The sequence below is a fragment of the Talpa europaea genome (genome assembly GCF_964194135.1).
Source record: "Talpa europaea genome assembly, chromosome: 9".
NCBI classification, from domain to species: Eukaryota; Metazoa; Chordata; class Mammalia; order Eulipotyphla; family Talpidae; genus Talpa; species Talpa europaea.
In genome coordinates, this window is record NC_140076.1 from 23,520,896 (window position 1) to 23,544,001 (window position 23,106).

A 23,106-nucleotide genomic window follows, 5' to 3' on the forward strand; every position below is an offset into this window, starting at 1 on the left:
ATACGTGTCACATCTCATTTATCTTATTAAAACCTATCATTTCTGTGTATATTAAATCAATAAAACAGACTAACTCAAACCTTTCTTAGATTAGGTAATTCTGAAAAGCAAATCATGCTCAAAAGTTACATCATAGCCATCTTCAAAACGCTTCAACTTATTCTCCAAATTTTCCCGTAGGGAATGCAGAACAGATTCAGTGCAGTTCAATGCAGTGAGTCAGCCATCAACTAAATCTGTTCCCTTTTTTGCTCCTCCTGGGTAGGAAAAAAGTCTGCAAGAATACAGACCCAGTTGTTGACAGCTGTCACCACTGGGGAAAAGAGCAGCTTTGAGGTAGGAAGGTAAAAAATACTTCTTGTTCAAATCTTTGTTTAACTGCGAAGATACCCGTATTCTTTTTTTTTTTAAAGATTTATTTATTTTATACAAGAACCGGGGTACGGACCAGATGTGCGGGAGGGTGAAAGGATTCACCAGAGACAGTGTGGGGAACAGAACAGGCAGACTGACGAAATACACTGCTGAGAGGAGCAGCGGGCAAGGCAGGAGAGGTCTGTCACGCCATGTGGGACCCTCGCTGGTGGCCAGGGATCAAACCAGCACTGCAGAGGCTGCGGGCAGCTTCACAGCCCAGCGCTCAACCGCTGCACCACCAGGGGAGACCCCATACCCATATTCTTATACTCAAATTTTTAACAAATCCCAGATCCATTTTTCCTGAGATAATATCAATATTTTTCTCACTTTATCGAATGAAGTGTGTATGCTCCTTTCAGAAGACAGCAACATGTCTAGATGGTGTTTCTAAATAAAATACAATGATGATAAAAGAAAAAAAAATGTTATTTCCTGTGCTTGGATTACCCAAAACCACTATTTTGGAAAGGAATGTCCAACAATCTGCGTTGTCTGCAAAGAAAGGACATGAGCTTCAAGCTTTCAGATATGACAATTTACCTCTGTAAATAAGTCCCGCCTGCTCTGAGGAGAGCAACGTGAAGAATGAGAATCTTATGGATGAGAATCCAGAGTCCAGGTTCCTTGGAGTCCTAGACACACTCTTAAAACCTTTAACAATCCAGAAAATTCTCATTCTTCGTCTGTAAGGTGTGTCTACTATTCATGGCACACCCACAGAAATGTTTATTCCTATACTACTGGTCCTCCAATAACATCATTTTGTTCAAGGTTTTTTCATTATAATGTTATGAGAAAAAACAAAATTCACTAAGTTAATGTTATTCAAAGAGCTGCAGCTTTTCTTAAAGCCCCAGCTTCTAAAAACCTACTGACAATGTTAAATAAGGCCTCACTGTGCTCCTATAATGCTCTTAACCTTCAATGTTCGGGGAACACAGCACTGTTAGACCTAGTGTGGGGTTTCAATGTACCATAAATTCTGCCCTTTCTTAGACAAATTACTTGATTTGTTTAAAGAGTCTCCACATACTCTAAGATACAGAGTAATAACTACCATTCTGGGTTGTTAAAAAGATTAGCACTAATTTCTACAAAGCACCTCAAACAATGATCAATCAATTCAAACAGTGATCCAAAGTGATTATTAATAGTCTGACACAGATATGAAAAGTGTTTATTGTCAGCATAGTACAGAATTATGGATTCTAGTAAGCAATCTGCAGAATATATCGTCCCTTTAAGAGGCCACATACATGTGCACCCAATGCCTGGAAAAGACCTAATCTCTAATTTTCACTTCCCTTTTTTCTCTTCCTCTTCATTCCCACCCTTAGTATTCAGAAACCCCTTCCTTAAACTGTAAGTCCTTTTATAAACAGTCTTTGGAACTGAAGACCTGAGTGGTGCTTTGCCCTGCATTTGCTGGCACTTCTCAGTTTCTTCATAGATTCTCCAGCTTTTTTCCCAGATGGCTCTCTTTATTAATTGGTTTATGATAGAGCAGGTCAGTTTGCTGGAGACAGGAAAATGTTGAACAGCACAGCAAATAAAACACAAGCTAAATAAGCTGCAATTGCTGCCCAAAACCTTGGATCTTTCAGCAGTGCCTGATCAAAGCAGCTAAACACAGTATAACCTATGGACATTCCAGCAAATCCACCTGCAATGTGAGCTGCGAAAGACACCTTGGGAGGGGGGAGAGGAATGGAAATAAGTGATGAAAATACTACTTGCATATTTCAGTTGTATCTCTCTAACTCAAAAACAAATACCATCACAGTCAAACAAGTCTTAAAATTCTAAATAACAAGGAAGTAAATAAGGCAAAGAGCCACAAAGCCTTGTGTTCACATAGAAGGAAATGTTCTAAGACATGAAAAACTAAAAAATTTCATTTCACAGATGCTCCAACTACCCAGAAAGAGCCATTGTTCCTCATTTCCCTTGAGTATCATCACATTTATGTTATTTCTGCACAGTGCCAGCCAAGAGAGTAAGAGTTGAGTTGCTGTGATGGATCTCTATGGGAGCATAATCTGACCCCACACAAATGGAATGTCAGAATTAAAGCATAGATGAAACAAAATAAATACTCAGAAACTACCAAATTCAGGCTGATTCCAATAAAACTGGAAATCTTTTGTCAGGTTTCTTTATATTTAAAGCCATCTGGATCCAAGTTTTCATTGCTAATTTTCAATTTGCTTTTTACTCGCTGTGGACAATGCAGTCCCTTCCCTCCTGCTCTGAAACAGCGACCATACAATGTGGCAGCTGCAGAGAAGTTGAGCCAGTTGGTCAGGGCTATGAGAATTAAGTAAAAGTCTGATTTTCTTGGGAATTTTCTTAATTTCCAAATGGCAATCTGAATGACCTACATAACAGAATTGTCCCATTTAATGACACTTCTCAGCTCTTGATATGATAGGTAAACAATTTTTCATCAGAAAATAATAAATTGAACTCACCGGTGACCCGCTTGCAGGGACAAAGAACCTCCTGTAGAGAGCAAATCCCATGTCTGACCCAACTAGAAGGAAAAACAACCTGATAAAGCTCCAGCACCATGTGTTTCTGCTCCCTCTCCAGAAGTAGTAGCAGCTAACATATACTGAGACTACTTCTGTGCCAGGTGCTGTTCTGACATGTGTTAACATGCTTTAACCTCTCATTAATAGACAACCCTGTGAACTAGATACTACCATTTTCCCATTTTGCATATTTATTCATCCAGTATTTATTGATTGTATTCTAGTGTCAGGCACTATTCTAGGCAGTGGAGATATAACAATGAACACAGCAGACAGCCCTGTCCCATAGAGCTGATGGTCTGGTAGGGTGAGGCAAACAAAGAAGTAAAACATACAGTTTGTCATGGTGCTAAGGAGAATAGGGAATGCTGGGAGTAGGGTGTACATTTTAGTAGTCAGGGAGAACCACACTGAGAAGATGACATTTGATGGAAGTGAATGTGCAAGTCATTCTCCAGGTGAAAGAAGTCTTTCAGGCTGAGGGATGAACAAGTGCAAACTCCCTGTGGCAGGAATATGCCTAGTGTTTTAGAATACCAAAGCAGTTGATCTGCCCAGCTCAGTGGTTTGCAAAGTATAACGCCAGCGGTGGCAGCAGCCAAGAGAAGCAGCAGCACCACCACCTGGGAACTTATTAGAAATTAAAATTCTCAAGCACACCCCAGATGTATTGAACCAGAAACAGCAAAGGGAGGGCTCTGTGTTTTAATAAGACCTCCAGGTGATTCTGGACTAAAGTTAGGAATCAAAGGGATAGGGAATGAGATCAAACAGGTAGCAAGGGACAGATCGTATAGGGGACTTACAGGCCACAGGAAAGATTTTGACCTCTTCTGAGTGATAGGAAGTCTTTGGAAGTTTTTGAGTGACACAGCATGTTTTTAAATGACCATTCTGGCTGCTTTAAATAAACAGACTACGCGGGAGTAAGCACAGGAACAGGAAGACAAGCCAGATTACACTAGTGCAGCAATCCAAGTGAGACGTTTTTATATATAAAGAAATCAAGAAACAGAGCTGAAGTACTTGCCCCAGGCCACACAGCTCAGAGGCAGGCACAGGACTTGAATCTGTTGGGAAACTCCACTTTCACCCACCACACTCATTGCCTCTAATTATCAGGAGTACTGAAGGTGGGCCAAGAAAAGAAATGAGTCCACAGTCTCCAATGGACAGCAAGAATCAAACTTAGACATTCTTCAAATCAGTGAGCTCTGTGCTGCAAAAGCGCTTCTGGGGCTTCTTGGCCTAGAACTCTGCCAGACATGTGCCGGCACTTGGAAACATCTCATACAGCTGTCGCATTCCACCCTAGTTCCCTGCGCTCTTGTTCATGAGCCACCGTGTCCTAGTAGACAAAAAGACGGAGTCCTTGCCTTTGGGAAAATAGCACCAGGATCATGTGTTCTGGCTCGCTTTCCGTTGAATACAGTATTGACCCTGAAGTCACTGGACAGGAATTGAGGTCGAGTCAAGTACTCAATTTAATTGTACGTGACTATTACACAAAATGCTAGATAAATGTGCTGTATGGTATTTTAATCATGGTTCGCACTTCCTGATACAGTATAAATAACACAGAGAGATTGGGCCAGGAAAGTAGAACTTTTTGAAACTACTGCCAGAACTAGCAGCACTGACTTATTGAAAACAGTTACTCTGGTTTAATCTTCCAGGACAGAAGCCTCCTCTAGAGAAGTCTTTATAACCTTCGCATGTCAGTTTCTCCATTCCTTTTCTCTCTTATCTTGTCCCTGTCCGACATACCTCTGCCTGGCTCTTACTGCTTCCTAGGGAAGTTTGCTTCTAAATTGTGGCAGTGTCTAAATGGAGATATGTCTTCTCACCTAAAAAGAAGCCCTTATTCTCATAAAACAAATCATTGTCCTTACTAAAAAACTGATACTCATTTTAAAAGATTTCCCTTTAAATAGACTTTTTTGATGGATGAAAATGAGATTTTTCCAAAGGGAAGCTACTGAGCTTTGCTAGAATACACAGCCAACAAATAAAAGCTTGATGATGGAGATCCTCCAGGTCAACTGTCCTTCACAATTAAGGATACCTAGCATTTTTTTAAGATTTATTTTTTATTTATACAATAGCTGGGGTACAGGCCAGAGGCGTAGGAGGGTGAGAGGATTCACCAGAGACAGAGTGGGGAGCAGAACAGGCAGACAGACCAAAAGCACTGCTGAGGGGAGCAGCGGGCAAGGCAGGGGAGGTCTGTCATACCATGTGGGAATATCTCTGGCCGGCCAGAAATCAAACCCGCACTGCAGAGGCTGTAAACAGCTTCACAGTGCTGTCCTCAACCTGCTGCGTCACTGAGGAGGCCCAAGAATACTTAGCATTTGAACAAAAAAAAAAAAACCTGGACACATTTTTCCCAAGGAGACATATTTAAAATGAAAATGTACTTGTATTTTAGTAATCTGGTATGTGTTTTAACTTGCCTCATTTTCAACAGTGGGCAAACTAGGGCAAAGAGCTTTTAGAAGAGATGTTTACCAGGAAGTGGGACAGGTGAGTGTCGGCTAGTTGGTCCTGTCTACCCTGTAAGATGTCTGTGAATATAATCACTCAGTGACATATCACTTACCTCAAAAATGATGTAAGGTTACATAAGCTATCTTTGGCGCTTCCCTGTGCATGAGCAAGGGGTTTTTATTCCAACACTGAGGCATATTAAGAGTATTAAGACCATTTCTCCATCAAGGGTTTGACACTCATTTTACAAAAGCCATCCATCATCACAGAAGAGAAGCAGACTGACTGGAGGCCCAGGTGACTTAAGAAACAACATTTTCATCCAAGGATTTATCTCTGCTCTGGTTGGCAAGTCAGGCAGCAGCTCTGCTCTGCTCCTTAGCCACTTGCCTGCTTGCCTCTCCACACTCATAGCATTCACTCACTGAATTTCTTATGGAAAAAAAAAAAACTTATTTACAAAATGGTATAAACTGTAAACAAGTGATTTCCTTTCTCTCAGAGTGAATTATTGTTTTTACCATTAGGCTGTTCACAAACTCAGTTGAGTCTCTTTCCTCAGAGGCAGTAGTCCCTCTTCCAACAATAGAGATAATTGAACTCCTGATACCAATTAGCAAAATTTTCTTTACCATATGACAGTCAAAACATTAGGCTTTATCAAATGTCACCTCTGTCTTGCCTTCAAGTCTGACAGGTCAGCCTATGCCCCCCCCACCTCCCTACTCCCCTTACATTCCCACCCCCCCAAACCTCACCCTCTCCACCCACCTCCCCACCATGCCCTGTGTGTATACAGCTTTAGCTGGAGCAGTTCTAGAAACAAATTACTGGCCCTGACTTTGCTTTTATTTTCTTCTCCACTGTATGGCCTGTCACTAGGCAGAAATCTACCATACTTCAGATGCAGCTAAAACTCCATCTTTCTGCTTAGAGTAATGAAGGCAGCCAATTCATTCTGTTTCTAGGCAAGCCATCATTCTACATTTTAGTGCTTAGGAAATATGAGAAGACCTTCCGAAGATCCAACAACCCATAAAACTGAAGTGTGAAATGTTCACAGAACAAACTTACCTATAAGGACGATGATCAGTAGTCTGACAATTCCAAAGGCAGGAATCATTTCTCGAAAATTCTTGCAAAAGAGATAAATAACACTAATATAAGCTCTTTATCTTTATTGGCAAATGAAACCTCAACCTTACTCCCTCTTCATCTCCTTGTTCACTTAAAATCAAGTTGGAGTGGTAAATAATTACAAATCAATGCACTGGTGTAACAGCTCAGTTTTCAAATGCCTTTAGGAAGTACAATGCTGTTACACTTTGGAGAACAAAAGGCAACATGGTATTTCATCCCATGGGAGAAACTAGACACAATTTTATTAGCAGTACATAACCAAAATATAAAGTAATTTAGGATCAACACTTAATGCATCAATAGATTTTAAAAAAATGCTGTCAAAACTAAGTCTGATGAAATATTCCCCAGGTTGGTTTTGTTTAGTTTTGGTTAATGTTCACTTGATATTTCTCTATCCTCTTTCTGTATAGGGGTTAGCAAAGACTTACTAAAATTCAGTATTACCTTAGTTTTTTGAGGTAATTGTCAAAAAATTGAAAATGTTGGGTAAATAGACATTGATTTTAACTTTCCATCTAGCTCACAGCAACCTGGTGTGTAACTAGAGAACTGAGTCAGAAAGACACTTCTATTTTAATTGATTGAGTTACTTTTCCTATCAGTTTCAGTTACTAACTCTTTCCAAGGAGTAAAGATGCTGAAATCGCTACATTTGTTCTAAATTGACTGTTTTCAAACTGTTGTGACTGTGACTTACAGTAGAAATAATCCAATCCATAACAATCCTATAATAAACAATAAAACAATATTTACCCTTACTACCCTGATACATACTGGATTTTTTTTGTCTTTTTCTCATTTGTGGGTAGAGCATATAAAGCTCCTTTCAAGTTAGACAGAGAGCAGGATACTTGATCGCCCTTGGGCAATAAGTACACAGCCCCGAGGTTTGGCTGGGAATGCCAGGGGGCTGGTGACTGATATGCTTTGCACCCCAGGGGCTGATCAGAGGAATGCCTTGTTAATAAGATTGGAGCCATGAGCGCATGTATATCATTGCTCTCCCTGAAGCCCAAAATCCAGTGTTCAGTTTAACCCACCCTTCTCTATCAATAAAAAGGCCAGGATCTTGCTCTTAAGCAGCATCCTGCATCCCACAGCCTGCTCTATCACTCTCTTTTCTTTATCAGTGGTATTGCTAACATAACACTTTCTTTTCTTTTTGTTTAATTTTTGGGCACAGTCCCTAAAAATGAGCACACAGCCACTAATGGGTTACAACCCGAAGTTTGAAAATCATTTTTCTAAATGACTTCTATATTTGGAAAAGTTTTCATAATTTTATACTGCCTCTAGGAGAAAAATTTTTAAGTATGCTTTCATAGTTAAAGGATTAAAAGCAAGTTACGATTTTTGCCTGTTTTAAAAAGTGGTTGGCATTCTCACACACTGTTCCATGAGAATGTACAATGGTGTGCTGTTTGACATCACTATGAAAATTTAAATCCTTCATCTATTAAATACACTTCTAGGAATTTATCCTACCAAAAAAAAAAAAACACAAATGGAAAAAAACAAATGTCAAAGAACATTTCTAATAGCATTATTTGTAAATCTGAACAGCTAGAATCAATACAATTTTTTTTCAGTGAAGGAGTCCATAAATCATGATCCACCTATACAGCAGGTACTGCAGAAAATTTAAAAAGCCTGAGGTGGGCTTCTATGTACAAACCTGGGTCAGGATGCTCTATGTTACGATGTAGAACAGCATATGTAAGGCTGATTCCATTTTGTAGCATTAATATTGGTAGGATTGTGAATACACAGAGAAAAAGGGCTGAAAAGATATATAGCAACTGTTAACTGATACTATCATCAGAACTTTGACTTTCTATTTTTCAATGTAAAATTTTATTTAGGTGGCATTCATAATGCACATGCAGGTATGGAATGTATGCCTGAATTCTATATAATGTTTTAAACTAATATTCAATAAAAATTAAAAATTAAATAAGATTTTATTTAGTAACCATAACTTTTGAGATGGGGGGCAGAATAAAGATAAAATATGAAAGGAAAACTCTGGTGTTTCTACAATTCTCTAAAAGAAAAAGAGTGCTCATAAATTTGGTAAGTGAAGGTTTCCTGGAGCAAATACCAGTTTTTGTTTTTTTTTTTTAAAGGGGTCCATAGATTGTGTTCCCAAAGTTCTTACCACTAGGACATTCATAAAATAGCCTCCCATCAGAGCATAGACTCCTCCTGAAGCACCCACAAGAAATTTGAGTGGGTCAAAGATGGAGCTGGCAAGGGATCCTAAAGAAATAAAAGCAACAGATCAGAAATCATAAATGATAAAGCTTTGTAGGGCCTCCCTGGTGGTGCACGGGGTTAAAATGCAACCTATGAAGCTGTCTGCAGCCACTGCAGCATGAGTTCGATCCCCAACCAGGGAGCTACCCACATGGCACAGCAGACCTCTCCTGTCTCGCCTGCTGCTCCCCTCAGCAGTATATTTCAATAGATCTGCTTATTCTGTTCCCCACTCTGTCTCTGGTGAATCCTCTCATCCCCCACACCTCTGGCCTGTACCCCAGTTCTTATATGCATAAATAAATAAATCTTTACAAAAAAAAGATAAATCTTTGTAATCTAAGGTAAAAATGTGGGGAGCTTGGATCATTGTTATTGACAAACAGCAAATTAACTTTGTCCATATACAGAATTATACCGATGAGTGCTAGCTACCTCAATTTTTCTGAAACATAAAATTTTTGATGACAAGAGCACTGTCTCTGGAGCCAGAATTACTAGGTCTGTGACTTGAGTAAGTTTCTTAATTCTGTGTGCCTTAATTTCCTTACCTAGAAAATGGGGTTTTAAAAGAACTGACCTCCATGGATTGCCAGGGGAAGGAAAGGAACTGATATGTGCATCACACTTAAAACCCTGCCAGACATGAATTATATATGTTAGTTATTTGGTCAAAATATCCCACACATTTAGTCAAAAATACCTGAGATATTCTAACTTTTTATTATCTAATGGCAACTTTCTCACAGAGTCAAGATGTGGCCTCAGAATCCTTCTCAACATACCATTCAATCAGATTTACCAAACAAAACAAAATCTATGTGCTTACCCCATCTTAGATCATATAAACCAACACAAAACTTTAAAACAACCTTTAAAACTCTAAGATGTTCTCTCTGTACTGCTTATTACTTGGTCTCTTGCTTTTAAAGCCCTCCTTCATTCCCTAAGATACAATACAATACCTATTTTATACACAAAAGACAAAGTGACCCTAGGGAGCTTATAATCGGATGAGCAAACAATTACCATAAGATGCATATTTTAACAACTACTCTGATGAAAAAATGTAATAAACTTGAAAAATAAAAAGTATAATAAATTTGCTATGGAAGCACATAGGAAGGAATGACTTTTTCACTGGAAAATAATTCTGCTTCTCTAAGAGTCTTTGTATTAAACTTTGAGGAATCGGGCCTCCCTGGTGGCACAGGTGGTTGAGCGCCGCACTGTGAAGCTGTCCACAGCCTCTGCAGCACGGGTTCGAACCCAGCCAGCCAGAGAGAATCCCACATGGCAAAGCAGACCTCTCCTATTGCTCCCACTGCTCCCCTCAGCAGTGTATTTCATCAGTCTGCCTGTTCTGTTCCCCGCTCTGTCTCTGGTGAATCCTCTCACCCTCCCGTGAATCTGGCCTGTACCCCAGTTCTTGTATAAAAATAAATAAATCTTTAAAAAAAAAACTCTGAGGAATCTAAAAGATTTGGAAACGCAAGAAGGTATTCAAGACATAGGAAAGTAGAAAGGCAAAGACACAGACACAAAGGAATATGGATGACTGAGATCGGAGAGAAGTCATTTAATAGGGTTACGGCAGTGGTTTTCTTTTTTATGGGTAGAATAGTGGTTTTCAGATGTTAACCTGAATTTGATGGGGTAGTTGCATCTTTGTCATATATGTAATTTATTTTTAAAATCCAGATACAGGGCCTCCCCGGTGGCTCAGCGGGTTGAGCGCAGCGCTGTGAAGCTGTCCGCAGCCTCTGCAGTGCGGGTTTGAATCCCGGCCGACCAGGGAGATACCCACTTGGTGTGGCAGACCTCTCCTGTCTTGCCTGCTGCTCCCCTCAGCAGTGTTTTTGATCCATCTGCCTATTCTTTTCCCCGCTCTGACTTTGGTGGGTTCTCTCACCCTCCCGCATCTCTGGCCTGTACCCCTGTTCTTATATAAATAGTCTTTAAAAAAAAAAAGATAAAATACAGACAAAAATGCTTGCTTCTGGCCATAATGGAGTAACAAGGGTAAGATTTACCCACCTGATTGAAACAGCGTAAAGCGCTAGAAAAAAAAAAAATAAACAATGGCCTTCTAGATATTGGACATCAGACAACAAAGGACAGTGAACCCTAGAGTAAAAATAAATAAGTTGTCCACTTGCTGGCTTACTGCCTTGAGAGAGATTATAGGCTGCAGTGCCTGAAGGGGAATTCAAGCAGAACACAGTAAAATTTAAGATGATAAGATAGTTTCCTCAACTAAAGCTCACAGGACAGAGTTTAAAGAGGAGAGGGTTACACAAAGAGGAACATGTAACAAAATTGCCCAAACCAAGGAGTGAACCAAGAAGGAGTAAGAGGAAGATGACCTGTTGCTCACACAGCCCCCAGAAAGGCTGAGTAATTTTCCAAATAAGAAAACCTTGTAATCAGGGAACACAGGGCAAAGTATACTCAAAAGTACAGCATTAATAATAGGAAATAACTAGCATTGAACATGACTCAAAACAGTTTCACTTAGCAAATTTTACCAGAAAGGATCAAACTTATCCAGATAACTGAGTTCCAAAACAAACTAAGGCATAGTTTGTCAGTTTCTTAAAAGTTAGACATACCCTTATAATAGGATCCAGCCATTGCATTTCCAGGGTATTTACCCAAGAAAAATGAAAACAATTGTTCACACAAAGACTTATGCACAAACATCTATAGTAGCTTCATTTGTAATAGCCCCAAACTGGAAACAACCGAAATGTCCATCAGCAAAATAATAAACAAACTGTGGCATTTCCACACAGTGAAATGTTCCTCAGCAGTAAAAAAGGAGCAACTTTCGATACAAACAACAATATGGATAAACCTCAAAATGCTTATTCTGAGTGACAGAAACCTAACCAAAAAGTAGTACATATTCTATTACTGCATATATTAAAAAATTCTAGAAAATATGAACTAATTGGTAATGACAGAAAATAGATCAGAAGGTAGTTGGCAGGGAAATATAGGGGAGGGCCAGGGAGAAGCAGGAAGGAGGGATTCCCTAGGGTTGTTCACATTTTGGAGAATAATGGATATTATGTTCTTTATTTTTATTGTAGTGACAGTTCCATTATTATATACATATATCAAAACTTGTCAAATTGTACATTTTAAATATGCATGGTTACACTTGAAACTTATGTAATGTTATAATACAATGTTACCTCAATAAAAAATTTAAAAATAAATGTGTGCAATTTATTGTATGTCAATTATACACTAAGCAGAAGGGAGGAAAAAAAACAGATCTCAGGGCCATATCCCCGGAGATTCTGATTCAGTAGATCTGGGTGGAATCTGCATGGCTTTGGACATATCCAGCTCTGTGGGTGATTCTGATGAGCAATCAGGTGGAGGACACTGGGCTGGGGTGCAGACCAGCACTTCTCAGTCTTCATGTGATACAAATCACCTTTGGATTTGTCTAAATGCAGATTTGATCATGGATCTGCTGATTCAATATGCTGCATTTTAATAAGCTCTAGGTGATATCGACACCACTGATGCATGACCTACATTTTGCCAGAGCAAGGGTATGGAAAATGGAGATGTATTACTTATAAAGGAATCTAGAAAAAAAAACAAAGCAAGAAAGGCAAGGGGTGGAAGGAAACTTCTGGAGCTGGCATTGACTGTGATGGTTTCACAATGTATGCTTCTCTCCAAATTCACATTATATACATTAAATTTGTACATGTATATGTCATACCTTTAAAAAGTGGTTATAAAAAAAACATATCCTTTCCCCCTAACTCCATGTATAATTTCTTTTTTGAACATTCATAAAGAAGGTTATGCTTCCTTAAAAAAAAAAAAAAGAAGAAAAGAAAAAAAGAAAAGCAAGGCAATGGGACCAGGCAGTGGAGGATAATGTAAGGCAACCTAGGTATTCTGACTTTCTTCTGGCCACTATAAATGTGTTAGGAAGGGCAAAATCTGACATAATCTGTGTTTGAGGAAAGTGACCAGGGCATCACCATGAAGGACAGACAAGAATGTTAGAGAGAAACCTGGCAAGACGCTATTGCAAAAACAGGCAGAGGATGTGAACAGGTTATTCACGTTCTCATGTCTCTCTCTAGTCTGAAACCAGGACAGAGCTGACTCCATACGCTGAAATCAAGCTGGGAGGGAAACAGGAGTGTCGAAGATGGAGCATTGCAAAGCTTCCCAGGGCAGGTAAAAGTGACATGTGCAAGAACAGAAGTAGAAGGTTGGAAAACAGGATCCACAGAAGCAGGTAGGAGGCAGGGAGGGGAGTATGTCACTAAGCCTTGTCAATCCTAGCTTTTTACAGGTGTCATCACTGCTTCCTGCTTCCTAAGCCAACCCCCAAGGCTGACAAAGTTGGAATAGGTTAAAAAAAAAAAAAAAAGCACTGCAATAAGTCAGATATTTCCCAAAAAATATATATTTTAGAGTCCTAACCTCCAGCACCTGAGAATGTAGCTTTACTTGGAAACAAGAATGTTGCAGATGGAATAAGCTGAAGTCCTCTTGGAACACAGAGCTCCACTCAGCCAATATGACTGTATTCTTACAAGAAGAGACACAGGGCCTCCCCTGGTAGCGCAGGCGGTTGAGCTCAGTGCTGTGAAGCTGTCCGCAGCCTCTGCAGCGCTGGTTTGATCCCAGCCAGCCAGCGAGGGTCCCACATGGTGCAGCAGAGCTCTCCTGTAGCGCCTGCTGCTCCCCTCAGCAGTGTATTTCGTCAGTCTGCCTGTTCTGTTCCCTGCTCTGTCTTTGGTGAATCCTCTCACCCTCCCACGAATCTGGCCTATACCCCGGTTCTTGTATAAATAAAAAAATAAATCTTTTTTTTTTAAAAAAAAAAAAGAAGAGACAGACAGATGAAGAGAGCAGTGGAGGCGGAGGCTGAAGCACAGCAGCAGTGAGCCAAGGAGGGCAGCAGCGAGCCAAGGAGGACCACAGACACGCCCTCCATGTGTGGAGGGCATCACCACCACCAAAAGCTAGGAGAGGCGGGGATATCCCCCACAGGTTTCAGAGGGAGCATGACCCTGGTGATACCTTGATTTCAGGTGATATAGTTCTATTGTTTTAAGCTACACAATGTATGGTATTTTGTTATGGCAGCCCAATGCAATATATTTATCTACCTACAAATCATATATCTGTGAAGGAATAGGCCTTTTCAACAGGTTGTTCTAGAGTGATTAGACATCCAAGTAAACAAATAGCACCTCAATCTAAAGCTTACACCATATACAAAAGTTGACCAACTCAATATAAAGCACATCTTTAAATGCAAAGGGTAAAACTACAAATTAGAAGTTAACATAGGAGAAAATCTTCAAGACCTAGGGTGCAGCAGAGTTCTTAGACATTAACACCAAAAACAAGATTCAGGACCTCCCCGGTGGCACAACGGTTGAGCGCTGGGTTGTGAAGCTGCCCGCAGCCTCTGCAGCGCCGGTTTGATCCCCAGCTGCTCCCCGGCCACCGGAGGAGGGTCCCACATGGCACGCAGACCTCTCCTGCTGCCCGTTGCTCCCCTCAGCAGTGTACTTCGGTCCTTCTGCCTGCTCTGCTCCCCGCTCTGGCTCTGGTGAATTCTCTCGCCCTCCTGCACTTCTGACTGTACCCAGTGCTTGTATAAATGAATAAATAAATCTTAAAAAAAAAGGATTCAAAAAAAGAAAAAATTAATAAGTTGGACTGCATCAAAACTAAAAGTTTTTGCTCCATGAAATACCCTGTTAAGAAAAGGAAACGATAAGCCACAAACTAAGAGAAGATATATATAAATTACACATTTGATAAAGCAGTAAGATCTAGAGTATATAAAGAACTCTCAAGATTCAACAATAGAAAAATGTAATTATAAAAGAGGCAAAAGACATGAACAGACATTTCACTAAAGAGGACATATAGGTGGCAAATAAGTACATGAAAAGGTGTTCAACATCATTAGCCATTAGGAAAATACAAATGAAGATCATGTTGAGATTATCACTGCATATTACAAAGCATAGCTAAAATAAAAACTAGTCACAACACCAAATGCTGGTGATGATGTAGAGAAACTGAAACACTTATACACATATAGCATATATCTATCTATATGCCGAAAGGTGTGGAAAATGGAACAGACATTCTCAAAAATATTTGGCAGGGTTTTTTTAAAGTAAACCTCATCTACCATACAACCCTGCAGATATGCTTTTAGGCAGTTATCCTAGAAAAATATTAACACATGTTCACAAAGTCTGTGCTAATGTTCACAAAAATGTAGACAAATATTTGTAGCAGCTCCATTAGTACCAGCCAAAATCTGGAAACAACCTAGATATCCTCCAACCAGTGAGGAGTTTAACAAGTGGTGGTATATCCATACCATGGAATACCCTCAGCAATAAAAATGAATTGTTAATATATGCAACCACCTACATAAATCTCCAGAGAATTATCCTGAGTGAAGAAAACCAACCCCAAAAGACTATATATATTGATTGCATAATTCCATTTATATAACTTTTTTAAAGATTTATTTATTTGTGCATACAAGAACTGGGGTGTAAGCCAGAGGTGCATGGGAGGAAGATGAGAAGATTTACCAGAGAAAGTGGGGAGCAGAACAGGCGGATCTACTGAAACACACTGCTGAGGGGAGCAGTGGGCAAGGAAAGAGAAGTCTGCTGTGCCATATGGGTAGCTCCCTGGAGGGCCAGGGATGGAACTCTTGATACAGTGGCTGGCGATGGCTTGATAGCACTGTCCTTAACCCCTGTGCCACCAGGGAGGCCCCCCTATATAATATTTTTGAAGTGAGAAGTCTATAGAAATAAATAGGAAAAGGAAGGTCCGCTAGTGGGAAGGAAGAGAACATAATTACAAGAATACAACATGAAGAATCCTTGTGGTGTTGGAAATGTTTTGTGCTTGGACTATATCAATGTAGATATCCTGGTAGAGATACTATGCTATAGTTTTGTAAGCTCTTGCCATTGCGGGTAACTGGTTAAAGGTACCTGAGACCTCTAGATATTTATTTCTTAAAACTGCATGTAAATCTATAATTATCCCAGCAAGTTTAATTTTATTAATATTTTCAATAAATTAATGGATGGATGGGAGCTCTAATATTTTCTGACTACTCCAAAATGAATTACCTTTGACACCCTCAATTTTAGAGCTCACTGGCATATGCTGCTGGCTGCTACTCAGTCTTTGGGCCCCTTTAGCTCTTTTCTTCATTCTCTTAGCTCTTCTCATGCAAACTTGGTGAGGTTACATCCAAAAATCAATAGTCTAACACATAAAGGTCTTCATGATCTAGCTTCAGGCATTTACCCAATAAAGGTACCTGCGCACCAACTCCTTAAAATTTCCAATTATGCAAAACTTGTTTTGATCAAGATACCCAAGAACAGGCACAGCAACTTATCTCTAAAATGCTTATCTTATGTCTAATTAACTTATCCCTAATGTTTATCAAGTTTCCTAATACATCTGGGATGCCATAGATCTTAACTAAGATGTCCACTGTAAATATGTATTACCTGCAATCACGCCTGCCAGGTACACCAGCCCCACTCGGAGACCTTTGTGGACCATTTCCAAGGGAATACCCAAAATGAGCTGCATAATAAGATTCCCCAAGATGTGCTGAACTCTGCAGAGACAAAAGCAGATGTCAAATATTAACCAGATAATGGACATGAAAGTGCCCTATCATTAATAAAGCACCAAACAAATGTCAGGGGTTACAATTACTTATAGTCTCCCCAACATCAGGGATTTAACTGTCATTCCTTACCCGGCATGTACCAGCATGTATGAGATAAACCTCCAGGCTTCCTGCCTCTTCATGGGATTGTAGGTGAAGGGACTCTCCAAGATGCCGGTGTCCAATGTGATCCACTGCTTCTGAGGCTTCCACACAGCATAGTAAATAAACACTGCCAACTGACAAAGCAGGGCAGACGTGAACGTTGACCACAGCTTCTTCAGAGAGTGCCCCATTAATGCCCATGGACATGAACTTTGCTTCTAATGTTTAGCTGTCCAGTGGGCCACTGCATAGTACATGCTCAGAAGATGCCAGGAACTAAATTTCCCTACCATACAGAAGACCACATAGCTGTGTTCCTAGCCTGCTTCCTCTAGTGTTTAGGAGAAGCCCTGGATCAAATGATAAAGATTCTTTCTGAGTCTTTCCCCTCTTAAATACTCACTTTCCTCCCCCATTTAGTCCTTCATTTACAACTTTTATGAAATTAAGCTTCATGAAATTTATTTGCTGGCTTCCAAAGAAGAGAGCAGGGAATTTGGAAAATGATAACTTCACAGTGGAAAAACCAGGCAAACATGCTCTTAGCCAAGTGATAAAGGCTAATGTCACCAGGGCTGTCATGTGGCGGTCCCCTACTCCCTGATGTGATGTGTAAGGGTTTTCTTCAAAACCCTTAACTCCAGTCTAATCATGAGAAAAGCATCAAACAAACTCAGGCTGGGAGAGCATTTTACAGGCTGTCTAGCCAGTGCTCAAAGCTATCAAAGACAAAAAAACAAAGACTGAGAAAGTGTCACAGATGAGAGGGACTGGGGACACATGACAACTAAGCGCAATGTGACAGCCAGGTTTCAGGGCACTGAAGGGACAGAAAGAGGACATAAATGGAAAAACTAGTAAAATCCAAAATTAAGTCAGGAGTTTAGTTAATAATCACACACCAGTGTGAACTGTTTCATTTTGACAAGTGCACCATAGGAATATAAGACACTAACCAAGGGAGAAGTTGGGTGAAGAATATACAGGAACTCCCTGGGCTGTATTTGTAGCCCTTTTATAAAATTAAAATTATTCCAACATATGGTTTATTTTTAAATTTTAAAATAAAAGAACTGATCTTTCTGTGAGAGGCAAATATCACAACACCTGCCCCATTGCCTTTCTTTGTAAAACTGCCCTCTCCACCGCACTGACTATGGCAGCCATGTTTGTGCCCTGTACCACATCCCATTCTCTCCAACCCCACCATCAGCACATCACCACACACACACAGTTGACTGGACCATGGGCAGGCCAGCCAAGCCACAGGACCATGGGCAGACCAGCCAGGGAGATTCCCACATGGTGCAGCAGACCTCTCCTGTCTCACCAGCTGTTCCCCTCAGCAGTGTATTTCATCAGTCTGCCTGTTCTCTTCCCCACTCTGTCTCTGGTGAACCATCTCACCCTCCTGCACATCTGGCCTGTACCCCAGTTCTTGTATGAATAAATATTTTTTTAAAAAATCAGAGCTAAGTCCCTCCGATCAAAACAGGCTTAACAAAAGCTTTTCCTGGGAATGTTCACATATTAGTCTTATCTTTATCTGAGCCATAAGAAGCTATGTTCCTGTGATAATTAACTTTTCATGTCAGCTTGGCTATACTGTGGTATCCAGGGATTTAGTCAGACACTATCCTAGAAGTTTCTGTGAAGGTGTTTTTTAAATGAGATTAGAGTTTAAATCAGTAGACTTTGAGTAAAGCAGATTACCCTCCATTTGTGGGCCAACGTTATCCCAATCAGTTGAGGCCTTGATAGAACAAAGGCTGACCTCCTCTAAAGAAAAGGGAATCCTTGCAGCCATTGATTTCAGAGCCAGTTGAAGCTCTTACCCACTAGTTCTCCAATCCACTGGCCTGCCCTGTAGATGGTGAACTTGCCAAGCCTCCACAATCAATAAAACAATTTCTTAAATCAGTCTCTTTCTGAAAATATATGTGGGTGGGTGGATGGATGGATGGATAGATAGGTAGATACATAGAAGCAGATAATAATGTGTGTGTGGGTGTGTGTGTGTGTGTGTGTGTCCTGGTTCTGTTTGTCTAAAGAACCCTAATAGAGTTCTTGACAAAGAAGTTGAATTAAGAGGACTACTCTAGGGACGTCTTAATGTCCCTGAAGTCACAAACCACAGGTGGTCATTCGCTGCTGGTTCCTTTCTGACACTTCATGCTGTGGTAGAAAAGCTAGGTATGATGAGGTTCATGAGAAGCTCGGACCTGGCCCAGCCAGGTCCTTCCAATCTCTCTGGATCTTGCACCCTTTTCTGAAAAGCAAGAAAGCTGACTAGATCAGAGTAAAACAAAACAAAACACTGCATGTTGACTGTACTAGACATCATCACAGGATCCCATGTTTTTCTACTGAAATTTGGAGGCAGCCATAATTCATCTAAACATATGGTTGGGGGCCCCCCTGGTGGCGCAAGGGGTCAAGCACAGCACTGTGAAGCTATCCGTAACCTCTGAAGCATGAGTTCGATGCCCAGCCAGCCAGGAAGCAACCCACATGGCGCAGCAGACCTCTCCTGACTCGTCCGCTGCTCCCCTCAGCAGTGTATTTCAGTAGATCCGCCTGTTCTGCTCCCTACTCTGTCTCTGATGAATCCTCTCACCCCACACACCTCTGGCCTATACCCCAGTTCTTGTATGCATAAATAAATAAATCTTATTTAAAAATTAAAAATAAATAAAAAATAAACATATGGTTCCAGACAGACCTGAGCTATCCAAGTTGATTCATGAGATCAAATATATTTACAGTCCCAACATTATTTGAGCTTCCAAAGCTCACACCAGCTAACATAAAATGGAGCCACTAAAATTACAATCACTGCTGGGCAGAGGGTTTGTTTGAAAAATGAAACCCAACTCTTCACTGAAAGTGACTGGCAGCGAGGAGAAGCCTAGGAAGGAGGTCTGGGAAAGGTTAGGTGGAGGGGATGTGCTGTCTCCCAGTCTCTTATCTAGATCTGATCTAAACCCCCAGTTTGCCTCATCAGTGCCCACTACCCAGCATATTTACCTCGGCGATGCTGATGGAGATGATGAAGAGAGGGGGCGGGAAGCAGTTTGCTCTCTCCAAGTACCTTGTCCGCACAGTTTCAGGCAGCATCCATTTTGAAACAATCCTGTGAACCTTTTTACTCTTAAAAGAATCCTTAGCTTCCTTATCCTCTCTCATTTTCTCTTCTTCTTCAAGTCCTTCTTTCGCACCTCTATGTGCATTCAGACTCATCTCCTCCATCTCCAAATAATGAGTAGCAGCCATTGTCCTGGGTCCTCCCTCCCAGGCTCCACCTGAAAGAGGCATAAATGTCAGGGGGAAACAGCAACCCTATAGTCTTCTAGCCATGGCCCTTCCCTGGACTCTCTGGCATAACCATTGATTTCCAAGACCTTTACTGTGCTAATGATTTAGTGTCAAAATACTCACATGATCCATACCCTCACCACCAGTGCATAACCAGAGAGGACTCCCAGGGGTCGATTCTAGTTTCCTCTATTGCTACCACCCAAGGGAAAGGACTGGAGTCTTAGGAAGGCAACACTAGCTAGGATACACCTTCCTTTTCCTCTGTCACTGACTTTCAACTATTAGCATAAGATATTTCTTAACCTAAGACACTGTGGTTCCAAAGACACCCCAATATCCTTGGAAGAGCACCTCCAGGGAAAGCAAGCTTGACCACTATGCCATTGTCAAGTTCCCATGAGCACCAAGTCTGTGTGAAGAAAACAGAAGACAACAACACTCTTGTGTTCCTTGTGGATGCCAAGGCCAGTAAGCACCAGATCGCACAGGCTATGAAGCTCTATGACCTTGAGGTGGCCAAGGCCAACATCCCGATCAGATCTGAGGGAGAAAAGAAGGTATATTATTTTCCACTGGTTCTGACTATGATGCTTTGGGTGTTGCCAACAAAATTAGGAATCATCTAAAGTGAGACCAGCTGCTAATCCTAAATATAATATTTTTAGCACAAAAAATAAATAAATTTTCTAAATGATTCAAAATAAAGCATTTCACAATAGTTTTTCAAAAGCTTGAGCAGTGGAATCAGATGACTGGGATTAAAACACCACTCTACCACCTATCAGCTGTACAGTAATCTTAGATAAATCACTTAAATTCTCTAAGCCTCAAATTATATATATTTTTAATTATGGTAAAACACATAATGTAAAATTCACCATTCTAAAGATTTTAAGTGGAAAATTTGATGGTATTAAGCACATTTAAAATGTTGTTCAGGGCCTCTCCAGTGGCGCAGTGCGTTGAGCGCAGCACTGTGAAGAGGTCCACAGTCTCTGCAGTGCCAATTTGATTCCCGGCCAGCCTGGGAGATTGCCACATGGCGCAGCAGACCTCTCCTGCCTCGCCCACTGCTCACCTCAGCAGTGTTTTGGGTCCATCTGCCTGTTCTGCTCCCCACTCTGTCTCTGGTGAATTCTCTCACCCTCCCACGCCTCTGATCTGTACCCCAGTTCCTGTATAAATAAATAAATCTTTTTTTAAAAAAATTTTAAAATGTTGTTTCAGGGGCCTCCCTGGTGGTACAAGGGGTTAAGACACAGCACTATGAAGCTAGAAGCTATCCACAGTCACCGCAGCACAAGTTCAATGCCCGGCCAGGGAGCAGACCACATGGCGCAGCAGACCTCTCCTGTCTCACCTGCTGCTGCCCTCAGCAGTGTATTTCAGTAGATCTGCCCATTCTACTCCCCACTCTGTCTCTGGTGAATCCTCTCAACTCCCCTCCCCCTGCACCTCTCACCTAATTCCAGTTCTTTGCATAAATAAATAAATAAATCATAAAAAAAAAAGAATGGCCAACACTATATTACTAAGGTCTGCTGCAAATTTAAATATCATACCTGATCATCTCATGAGGAAATAAAATTCCACATTTTTAAAAATACAACTTTAAACCTATAAACGGAACTAGAAAGATGAGGATTATACTGCCCTCAAATTTTTCTCTTTTCTCCAGATTTCAAAATTTCCAGAAATTTGGGCCTCCCTGGTGGTGCAAAGAGTTAAGACGCAAATTGCAAAGCTGTCTGCAGCCACTGCATCATGAGTTCGATCCCTGGCCAGCAAGCTACCCACATGGTGCAGCAGACCTCTCCTGTCTTGCCTGCTGCTCCCCTCAGCAGTGTACTTCAGTCGTTCCGCCTATTCTGTTCCCCACTCAGTCTCTGGTGAATCCTCTCAACCCCCACCCCCACACCTCTGGCCTGTATCCCAGTTCTTGTATGCATAAATAAATAAATCTTTTTTTAAAAATTCCCAGAAATTTTACAACTTCCGGCCTCCCATATTAGGTATTTTAGTGAAATGTATTTCCACTGTTGCAAAAGATATCTGATTCATTTGGTCAAACCATATTCATGGTGTGTCTGCTTCCCTCCCTGGTGTGTACAGTAAAGGGATCACATGTAGTTCAACTACTTGAGATTCTCACAACAGATAAGCACACTGGCTAGTGACAGCATGTTGATTTCACCTCTCTCTTCAGTTGGTCACCAGCACACTGACCTCACACCTGTTTGGGTGCCAATCCCTGAGGGCAGGGCCTCTCTCAGATTCATTTTATCTCCAACATCTGGTGCTTGATGTTCACAGGTGCTGCTTCCAGTCTGACATCCCCAGTGCCTCCCACTCCTATTTATCTTCTGCTCCCACACCCGAATTTATGGGCACAATTCACCACCTTTGTTATCCTGATCAGATTGGCAACAATGAAAAAGAATGATGCTCATTTATAAGGTTGTGTGGAAATGGATGTTGTTTATGAGATATATGTGGGTTGAGACTTTTTGGAAGGTAATTGAGCAGTATCTACAAGATAGGAAAAGAAAGACCTTTCAATAGAACCATCCTACTCATAGAGATCTACCCTATAAATGCAAGTGAACAAGTACAAAAAGCTACCATTCAAAGATGTTTGGTGCAGAACAATTTATAGAAGTGAATATTACAAAGAACCTAAATATACTCCAATACTTGCTACATTTTTGTTGCTAGTCTTTCAGCAGCTCTTCCCTAGAATGCACTGAAATCTGTTCACCAGCATTTCTGCTCCTGGGTCAAAGGGGTCCCTACCCAGGGCGTCACAGAACAAGTCTAATCTAAGGCCAAGTTGTCATCAATTTTGTCCTTGTGTGGTTGTGGCCTATATACTCCAAGGATTCTGAAGGTCACACACAGTTGGGACAGAATATCAAGAAGTACACTTTGAGGGCCTCCGCGGTGGCGCAGCGGTTGAGCGCTGGGTTGCGAAGCTGCTCGCGGCCTCTGCGGCGCCGGTTCGATCCCCGGCTGCTCCCCTGCCACCAGCGGAGGGTCCCACATGGCGCGCAGACCTCTCCTGCTGCCCGTTGCTCCCCTCAGCAGTGTACTTCGGTCCTTCTGCCTGCTCTGCTC

At 41.1% G+C, this 23,106-nt stretch overlaps 1 protein-coding gene across 1 annotated transcript; it reads right to left on the bottom strand.

Annotated features, from left to right (window-relative positions):
- Positions 1-1,928: 1,928 nt before the first annotated feature.
- On the bottom strand, positions 1,929-19,959 carry RHBDL2 (rhomboid like 2; the record flags this gene model as incomplete). The annotated part of the gene is made up of 7 exons (XM_084242031.1): positions 19,702-19,959; positions 16,660-16,808; positions 16,403-16,515; positions 8,746-8,846; positions 6,519-6,579; positions 2,892-2,953; positions 1,929-2,108 (listed from the first exon to the last, which is right to left on the bottom strand). The coding sequence occupies exons 1-7, from the start codon at positions 19,945-19,947 to the stop codon at positions 1,929-1,931; spliced, it is 912 nt and encodes a 303-aa protein (XP_084098157.1). The 5' UTR covers positions 19,948-19,959.
- Positions 19,960-23,106: the final 3,147 nt, after the last annotated feature.